This window comes from Canis aureus, chromosome 21 (genome assembly GCF_053574225.1).
Source record: "Canis aureus isolate CA01 chromosome 21, VMU_Caureus_v.1.0, whole genome shotgun sequence".
Classification (NCBI taxonomy): Eukaryota; Metazoa; Chordata; class Mammalia; order Carnivora; family Canidae; genus Canis; species Canis aureus.
In genome coordinates, this window is record NC_135631.1 from 17,552,610 (window position 1) to 17,562,186 (window position 9,577).

Here is a 9,577-nt window from a genome sequence, read left to right on the forward strand (position 1 = left end):
ACAACTGTTGGGAGTTCAGGGAGGGAAACCGAGCCCCCCAAAGAAATCCCCGATCCGGAGGAGAGACGTTGTTGGGTAATGACTGGAAGGAATTCTTGGACGTTTAAGTGTTTTATTAAAACAAATTGTAGGGACGCCTGGGTGGCTCCGCGGTTGAGCGCCCGCCTTCAGCCCGGGGCGTGATCCTGGGGACCCGGGGTCGAGTCCCGCGTCGGGCTCCCAGTGCAGGAGCCTGCTTCTCCCTCTGCCTGCGTCTCTGCCTCTCTCTCTCTCTCCCTGTGTCTCTCATGAATAAATAAATAAAATATTAAGAAAAATAAATTGCAACGCCGTCTCGGTGCCAAGCGCTGTCAGGGAGGGGACGACACCCAGGCCGGCCTCCTCCACCTCCCTTAGCCCAGACGTCCCCGGGTCCCACGAGGGGTTCCGAGGGATTCCGCTAATTCCGCGACCTCCTGGCTTGTGGACCAGGCAAGCCGACGGTCGCGGGACCCAGACGGCGAGCCGGCCCGCCCGTCTCTCCCGGGCTGCAGGTGAGCTGGAACCTCGGGGGCGAGAGTCCGCTCCAGCCGCGCCCCGGCAACCATTGGCTCCTCGGCGGGTCCCCGCCTCGCGCGGGGCGTCACCGCATCCTACCCGCGGCTCGCCGGCTTCGCAAACAAGGACGCCGCCGCCCCGCCCACCTATGGCGTCACGATCAAAACAATCTTGTAACTACAACTCCCAGAAGGCCGCGCGGCTGCGCGAGCTCCGCCGCTGGAGGCAGTTCCGGCAAAACTACCGATCCCGATAGGCATCGCGCGGCCACTGTTCCCACTGTTCCTGCGTCGCGCCTGCGCAGAACCGCCTTTGTTTCCGGCGTGGATCCGGGCGGGCGCGGCGTGCCGTTGGGTTTAGGCGCTGTCGGGGGCTCCTCGGTTTGCCGGTTTGTGTTTGCGGCTGTGCAGGTGAGAGAACGGCCGGCGCTTTGGGACCAGGGCACGTTTCGGCGTCTCGGGGTGCTGGGACAGATGTTGGACTTACACTTGCGGTTCGCAGTCGGAAATCGTTGTTCACCACTCCTCGGTTCCTCGGCGTTTTCTAGTTGACGAAGTAATTCTTCTTCCCCTTCACCGATCCCCACAACACTTGGGGAGATCAGGTGATTTGTCTAACGACAGTAGTAGCAGATGCTGAGCGGGTTCTTAGGCTATTTTCTTTTCTTTTTTTAAGATTTTATTTATTTATTCATGAGAGGCACACAGAGAGAGGCAGAGACGCAGGCGGAGGGAGAAGCAGGCTCCCTGCAGGGAGCAGATGTGGGCCTCGATCCCTGGACTTCGGGATCACGACCTGAGCGGAAGGCAGATGCTCAACCCCTGAGCCAGCCAGGTGCCTCACCCCAGGCTATTTCCTAAGTCCGAACCCAGGGTTCTCTGCTTTGCATTCAGTTTGCAGACGCCCTTTCTTGTGGACTAAGAGAGCTGGGAGGGTATTTGTCTCCTTTTCAAGTCGAGTATCCCAATAGAGTGACGAAAGGAGCGATGGAAGTGATATAATCAAGTCTTAGGTCAATGTGTAGATATACTTTTCTAATGTATGAGTCATTTATTCAGTCGGTGTTTTTATGAGGTGCCTATGGGTTGTCGAGCCTTAGATACTGGAAGTAACAGCAGCAAACCAGACTGCCTAACCCTTACATTCCAGTGGGGGTAGACAGGCAAATGTATAGTGAGACGGGGTGATCACAGCTAAGGGGAAGAATGAGGGTAAGGAGAAATATCCAGGGGAGGATTTTGAGTAGTGTCCTAACTCCTGTTTCAGTCTGGTAATTAATTTGTGTTCTAGGCACAGCAACTACACAGAAAAGATGGGAGAGGAAGCCAATGACGACAAGAAGCCAACAACTAAATTTGAACTAGAGCGAGAAACAGAACTTCGCTTTGAGGTGGAGGCATCTCAGTCAGTTCAGTTGGAGCTGCTGGCTGGCATGGCAGAAATATTTGGCACAGAGCTGACCCGAAACAAGAAATTCACCTTTGATGCTGGTGCCAAGGTGGCTGTTTTCACTTGGCATGGTTGTTCTTTACAGCTGAGTGGCCGCACCGAGGTGGCTTATGTCTCCAAGGACACTCCTATGTTGCTTTATCTCAACACTCACACAGCCTTGGAGCAGATGAGGAGGCAGGCGGAGAAGGAAGAAGAGCGAGGTCCCCGGGTGATGGTCGTGGGCCCCACTGATGTGGGCAAGTCCACAGTGTGCCGTCTGCTGCTCAACTATGCAGTGCGTTTGGGCCGCCGTCCCACTTATGTGGAGCTGGATGTGGGCCAGGGGTCTGTTTCCATCCCTGGTACCATGGGGGCCCTCTACATTGAGCGGCCAGCAGATGTCGAAGAGGGATTCTCTATCCAGGCCCCTCTGGTGTATCATTTTGGCTCCACCACTCCTGGCACCAACATCAAGCTTTATAATAAGGTCAGAGCCAGAGTCAAGGTGGGATGGAGGGAAGGGCTGCTGTCAGGGTAGGAAGCTGTGCAAAAGTGTGCTAATTAAAACTGTCTATGGCCATTTCTTTGCTCCCTTTCAGCTGGGATTTCTGTCACATGACTTTGCAAGACAGTTTCAATTATAAGTCAATCTCAGGTTCTTCAATATTCCTGTGGCCCTGTTCTTAAGTAATGTACTAAATTTCTACTTAGGACACGAAACAGAAGAAGCAACATAAAATCGAAATCTGTGTTATGGGGTTAAAACCTTAGCCATTAAGAATGTCATTGTTTTCTGGTACCTAATAGCCACTTATTCTACATAACTATTGAATTCTTTCATTTTGTGTTTCCTTTCCTCACCTTGATGCTCTCTTCTGCAGATTACATCTCGTTTAGCGGATGTGTTCAATCAAAGGTGTGAAGTGAACCGAAGGGCCTCTGTGAGTGGCTGTGTCATTAACACCTGTGGCTGGGTCAAGGGTTCTGGGTATCAGGCCCTGGTGCATGCAGCCTCAGCCTTTGAGGTAGACGTGGTTGTGGTTCTGGATCAAGAACGACTGTACAATGAACTAAAACGGGACCTGCCTCACTTCGTCCGAACTGTGCTGCTCCCTAAATCAGGGGGTGTGGTTGAACGCTCCAAAGACTTCCGGCGGGAGTGTAGGGATGAGCGTATCCGTGAGTATTTCTATGGATTCCGGGGCTGTTTCTATCCCCATGCCTTCAATGTCAAATTTTCAGATGTGAAAATCTACAAAGTTGGGGCACCCACCATCCCAGACTCCTGTTTGCCTTTGGGTATGTCTCAGGAGGACAATCAGCTCAAGCTAGTACCAGTCACACCTGGACGAGATATGGTGCACCACCTTCTGAGTGTTAGCACTGCTGAGGGCACAGAGGAGAACCTTTCTGAGACCAGTGTGGCTGGCTTCATCGTGGTGACCAGTGTGGACCTGGAACATCAGGTGTTTACTGTTCTCTCTCCAGCCCCCCGCCCACTGCCTAAGAACTTCCTTCTCATCATGGATATCCGGTTCATGGATCTTAAGTAGAGACTGGTATGAAGCCTTGCTGCCTGGGGCATCGAGATCTTCTGGCCATCATGAAAGGCAAAAAAGTTGGGCTAAAGTATGAGACTCTGTTGAGGCCAAACAGACGAATAAATAGTGAACTAGTAGAAAGCATATTTCTACCTCTTAAGATGGGTGGTGGGAGCCTAACTCTTCTGATCTTGAACCAAAAAGAACCAGGAGAACATAATTGGTTTCTTGGATCACCAAAGGTGCCGCTTTGTATTCTCCGAGGCCCTGGAGAATCGTATTTTTTCCACTATGCTACTTGGTGGACTAATTTTTAGGAGGAACTTTTTAAAAAATTATCACTGCTTTATATTCTGTACATAGCACTTGTTATTCCATTTATCCAAGATGAAAGATTGAATCAGAAGGCCTCTTTCTAGTAAAGTTCAAACTTGGGAAATTTTAATAAATATTTTTGCCATACCACAGAAGTTGGTATAATTTTTTTTTAATTTTGTTTTTCTCCCTAAGCATGATGGAAACATTATTGAAGTGAGTTATTGCTAAATGCTTCAAAGAAAGCCAAGGGCCCACCTTTGAGCCAAGCAGGTGAATTTTTATAATGGTTTTCCTTTCCTTGTAGGTAAATAGATGCTAAATCTGTTAATGCCATGTTTACTTTGAGGAGCTACAGAGGCTGGTGATAAACTTGGATTGAGATTTCTGGTCTAATTATTTTCCATACATAGCTCATTTGCTCTCAGCTGCAGCTGTCTTTCCTATTGTCCTTCTGATTGGAACTGGGCCCCAGGTCAAGGTGTAAATTGAATTTTCGGGTGGTAAGAAGCTGGGAAAGAAAGCCCCATTCTCTTTGATTTCTTGCAAATGATTTGTGTTCCTAGTTTAGACTGGATTATTGAGTATTATCTGATACCCTTTGATTCATTCTTTCCACAAGTGTTTATTGAGCATATGCTATTGGCCAGGAACCATTCTAGATGGGGAACAAGATAGACAAAATCTTACAGAGCTTACGTAGAATAAGCAGACAAAAAAGGTAAGTGCTATGTAGAGTTAAAATTGCGTGGTCTGAGACAGAGTGACTGGGAGGGTTAATTAGAACGGGTGGTCAGGAAAGGCCTCCCCTGAGCACATTTCACATTAAGATTTGAATGGCTGTGTGAAATTGGGACAACGTCTTGGTGGGGGAAACAGTTCAAAATCCTAAAAAAGGAAAAATATTGATGTATTTGATGAAGGGAAAGGGTGGTGTGGTGTACTGAGGGGTGAATGGTAAAAATTGAGGCTGGAGGGGGCAATAGGGACCAGATAATGTAGGGCTCTTATAATCTCAGAGCAGTGGCAAAGGATGGGAGAGGGGTGGTGTCTTAATTCCTTAATTCAGGCTGCTGTAACAATGCCAGACTGGGTAGCTTATAAACAGATTTCTCAGTTTTGGAGGCAGGAAAGTCCAAGGTCAAGGCATCAGCATGGTTGTGTTCTGATGATGGCTCTCTTTGGGGTTGCAGACTGCCTATTTCTAGCTATGTTCTCACATAGTAGAAGGAAGGGCCAGGGATCTACTGTGGAGCCTCTGTTGTAAAGACACTGATCCCACTCACACAAAGATTTTACATTCATAGTATCTAAGCACCTCTCAAAAGTCCCACCTCCTAATACCATTATCTTTGGGGCTTAGGACTTCAATATATGAATTTTAGGGTGACATATTCCAGCAAAGCAGGTGGTTAAATGGAGGAATGGCCTGATTTTGAAAAAAATCATTGCTGTGTAGAATATGGATGATAGACGGAAGAGTAGGAGCAAGGATATGTGAGACTTGTAGTTTCAATGTGAGAATTGATGGGATTAGACTAGCAGAGGTGGAGTAGGAGAGTAGATTGCCTTGGATCTTTTGGAGGTAAGATGGCACTTGCTGATGGGAGTGGTGAGGAAAAGAAAGTGGAATCAAAGCGGATTCCTGTAACTAGATTGGATATGAGATTGGGGAAACTCAGGGAGTTTCACTCAGGGATGAGGGAGTATCAAGAGTTCTACTTTAGCAGTATTAAGTTCTAGCTGTCTACCAGTTATCCATATGGAGATGCTGTGTGAACACATGGAAACAAGAAGCTAGGCTTGGAGAAGTTAGGGGTGAAAATTCATGGGCACTATTGGCTTACAGATGGCTTTTTAAGACAGTAGTATTGAAGTCAGGGACTCTGTAAATGAAAATCAGGAGACAGATGGACTTTCAGGGCACTCCAAACATAAGAGGTGAAGTGTAATGAGAACTAGCAAAGGAGACATGACCATGGATCTGGAAGCATGGATGTCAGTGTTGACCTTAAGAGTGTAGTTTTGAAAAAAAAAAAAAAGTGTAGTTTTGGAATGGTAGGAATATGAGTCCTATTGAAATACATTACTGAAGAAGTAGAGATAATCTCTATGGACAAGAAGCTTTGCTAAGAAAGGTGGGGGGAGCTGGATGTAGGGTCAAGGGAAGATTTGTTATTTTTTTATTTATATTTTTAAAAAGATTTTATTCATGAGAGACAGAGAGGCAGAGACACAGGCAGAGGGAGAAGCAGGCTCCATGCAGCCTGACGCAGGACCGCCCAGGCTGAAGGTGGCACTAAAGCGCTGGGCCACCGGGGCTACCTTGTTAGTTTTTTTAGATAGGATTCCTTAGCATTATCAACAGCCTTGAGTGAGAATTTAATGATGGGGAGGAGAAGCTTGACACCATTTTTTAAAAAAAATATTTATTCTTTAAAATAGAGACAGAGGCAGAGATACAGGCAGAGGGAGAAGCAGGCTCCATGCAGGGAGCCTGATGTGGAACTTGAACCTGGGACCCCGGGACCACACCCTGAGCTAAAGGCAGACGCTCAACCGCTGAGCCACCCAGGCATCCCTCTTGACACCATTCTATTTTGTTTTGTATTTTTCAAATACAATGTCAAATTTGAAAGAAAATTTGGAGGGGGATGGGATCCAGAGCACAAGGGGAGAAAGTGCTTTAAAACAACTGGAGACATTGCCTAAGGACATGAGGGAAGACAGCAGTATTTAAATATAAAGAGGTTGGGGCACCTGGCTGGCTCAGAAGCCATGTGACTTTTGATCTGGGGTCATGAGTTCAAGCCTCACTTTGGGTGTAGATTCCTTTAAACAAAAACAAAACCCAAAGAGGTCATTGGTGGTTTTGGTATTGAAAAACTAAATCTTCTCTGTGTCTATACCCAAGGGTTACAGTTTGTTCTTGTCTGCCTCTGCCTGTTTATGGGTAAGTTGAATTAAAAACGACCTTGTGGTTTGCCATGTATCAGCACGACAAGATGCAAGTGAAGGAGTGGAAAAAGGTATACACTAGAAAAAAAAACTATAAGGTATTACCTGATACTCATAGCAAAATAATTTGGTCTGGATGCTCCATTGTTTTAGCTTAGATTTTACTCTGCAATATTTCTCAAATGGTTGATAGTTTAAACCTTATTATTTTTTTTTTTTAAGATTTTTTAATTTACTTATTCATGATAGACATAGAGAGAGAGGCAGAGACACAGGCAGAGGGAGAAGCAGGCTCCAGGCAGGGAGCCCGATGTGGGACTCGATCTTGGGACTCCAGGATCACACCCTGGGCCAAAGGCAGGCGCTAAACTGGAGCCACCCAGGGATTCCCAAACCTTATGTTCTTCATTAAACATCCTTTCCAGGAAATATCTTGTATGGTCCTAAAATAAACTGGACAAGAACATGGAATTGTGTCTAAACCTTGGGATAGTGATTATGCCATTAGTGCTCATCCAGGTAAGAGGTTGGCATCCAGTAGTCCAGTGTCCTAGGAGAGCTTTAGTATGTGTGGTTGGTTGGTGGAAGATCAGATTTTTTTTTTTTTTTTTTTTAAGATTTTACTTATTTTGGGATGCCTGGGTGGCTCAGTTGGCTAAGCATCTGCCTTGGACTTGGGTCGTGATCCTGGGCTCCTGAGATGGAGCCCATCTGGCTCCTCAGTCATTGGGGACCCTGCTTCTTCTTCAGCTGCAGCTTCCCGTTTGTGCTCACACTTTCAAATCAGGAAAAAAAAAAAGATCTTATTTATTTGACAGCACAACCAAGTGCAATGGCAGGGAGAGGGAAGGAGAAGCACACTCCTTGCTGAGCAGGGAGCTCCATGTTGGGCTTTATCCCAGGACCCTGAGTTCATGACGTGAGTGGAAGGCAGACATTTAACCCCCTGAGCCACCCAGGCACCCCTGGAAGATGGAATTTTATTTTCATTTGGCAGTGTCTAGCCGAAAGACAAAATTTACAGATTCTTATGTTGTTGAAAATAGGAAAAGAAAAATGTATAATGTGACGTTGGGGAAATGGAAATCTTAAAATCCAAGAAAAATATACGATAGAAAAATGAAATTTGATTTCTTCCTAAGGAAACAAATGAAGCTGGATTAGCAGATATAAGTCTCTATAAAAGAAATATTGTATCTCCAGTAATACCTTAACTTTACCTTTTACATGGGCTAAAGTGTTTCAAAGATTTCATTTTTTATTTAAAAGAACCCTGAATAGGGGTAGCCCTGGTGGCTCAGCGGTTTAGCGCCGCCTTCAGCCCAGGGGCCTGATCCTGGAGACCTGGGATCGAGTCCCACGTCAGGCTTCCTGCATGGAGCCTGCTTCTCCTGCCTGTGTCTCTGACTCTCTCTCTCTCTCACAGGAATAATATTAAAAAAAAAAAAAAAAACCCTAAATAAAAAATATTTAGGGATGCCTGGGTGGCACAGCGGTTGGGTCAGCCCGGGACGTGATCCTAGAGTCCCGGGATCGAGTCCCACTTCGGGCTCCCTGCAGGGAGCCTGCTTCTCCCTCTGCCTGTGTCTCTGTCTCACTGTGTGTCTCATGAATAAATTATTTAAAAATTTTTTAATACACACTGGTCATTACAAGAGAACTCTGCAGTAAATGGTGGCTTGAAATCTCTAGCAAGAGTGAACTAGAACCTGATGCATATGCCATGTCAGAAGAGCCAGACTAGACCCCAGAAAATTGGGAGGTAGACCTTTCCCCCTTATCCTTGCTGTCTAGTACTAAAGTATTAGGCCACAGTTTAAGCCTTCGACACTTCACACCGAACCCAGGGACAGACCGCAGGATTTAGGATCACACCTTGCAGGTGAGCAACCTTTGCTTCAGAGAAGTGGCTGCTGGAACACTTTTCTGAGTGTTATGTAATAGCCAGAGCTGCTTTGAAAAGAAATGGCCTCGGGCTAAACGAGGAGAGAACAACACCTGGCCTTGCTCTCGGGTTCACAGCTGGGTAGGGCTAATTAGGGCAAAAGCGTGGTGCTCGGATCTAAGCAGAGTCGGCCAGCAGCCCGCCAGGGACAGCCGGATTCCAGCCTGTGTTCCCGGCCGGGGCGAGGTTCGGGAAGCGGGCGTCCATCCCTCGTGCTGCAGTGAGAAACTAAGGGAATGAAGCCAAGAGCCCGCTGGCATTCCGGGGGGCTGCCGCCACCGCCACCGCCTGGGGGTGGGGTGGGGCGGGCGCTCACTCCCTGCGCCTCCTTCCGCGGTTGGGCTGAGGTCTCGCGCCGCTCTCCTTCCTCTTCCTCGCGGGCCTCCGGCAGGAGCTTCGCCCCCACGACCCTGCAGTCCTGGCGCCCCCTCCACGCGGGAGCCACAGCCAGACCGCTCCATTCCCCGCGACGCCGCCGGTACCGGGGAACTCGCTCCGCCGCGGACTCCGCCGTTCGCAGTGCTTTCAAGTTCTCGCCATGGGGGGGAGGGGAGGCATTCGTGGCCTAGCGCTCGGCCAATGCTCCGAGGGGCTGAGAGCAGGAGGACCGGCGGGGCGGGCCGCTGATTGGCTACGGCAGGAGCCTGTCTGGGCCGTACCACTTACTTGGAGGGGGTCTGGAGAGGGAGGGAGGTGGCTCCTCGCTCGTGAGCATGTCCAGCACACACATAAGCCTGTTTTTACTTCCGAGCATTCCTTCTTGGATACCGTAGGGATAGAAAACAGGACGCAGGGAAACGGAAGAGTCGCCCGGCCACTTCCCCATTTCCGAGTCCTGCGCACTAGGCCA

The 9,577-nt window shown here is 48.2% G+C and overlaps 1 protein-coding gene and 1 long non-coding RNA gene across 5 annotated transcripts; one reads left to right on the forward strand and one right to left on the reverse strand.

The window, feature by feature from the left end:
- Positions 1–92: 92 nt before the first annotated feature.
- On the reverse strand, positions 93–1,336 carry LOC144292676 (uncharacterized). The gene is made up of 2 exons (XR_013360024.1): positions 546–1,336; positions 93–282 (listed from the first exon to the last, which is right to left on the reverse strand). It is a non-coding gene; the product is annotated as an uncharacterized LOC144292676 (long non-coding RNA).
- CLP1 (cleavage factor polyribonucleotide kinase subunit 1) lies at positions 758–3,979 on the forward strand. 4 transcript variants are annotated; one of them, XM_077863344.1, is made up of 3 exons: positions 758–1,092; positions 1,828–2,455; positions 2,850–3,979. In XM_077863344.1, the coding sequence occupies exons 2-3, from the start codon at positions 1,850–1,852 to the stop codon at positions 3,519–3,521; spliced, it is 1,278 nt and encodes a 425-aa protein (XP_077719470.1). In that variant the 5' UTR covers positions 758–1,092; positions 1,828–1,849; the 3' UTR covers positions 3,522–3,979. The 4 variants fall into 4 exon arrangements, with proteins under 4 accessions (XP_077719470.1, XP_077719469.1, XP_077719468.1 ...); XM_077863343.1 differs by having other exon boundaries at positions 759–1,141; XM_077863342.1 differs by having other exon boundaries at positions 760–947.
- The last annotated feature ends 5,598 nt before the right edge of the window (positions 3,980–9,577 follow it).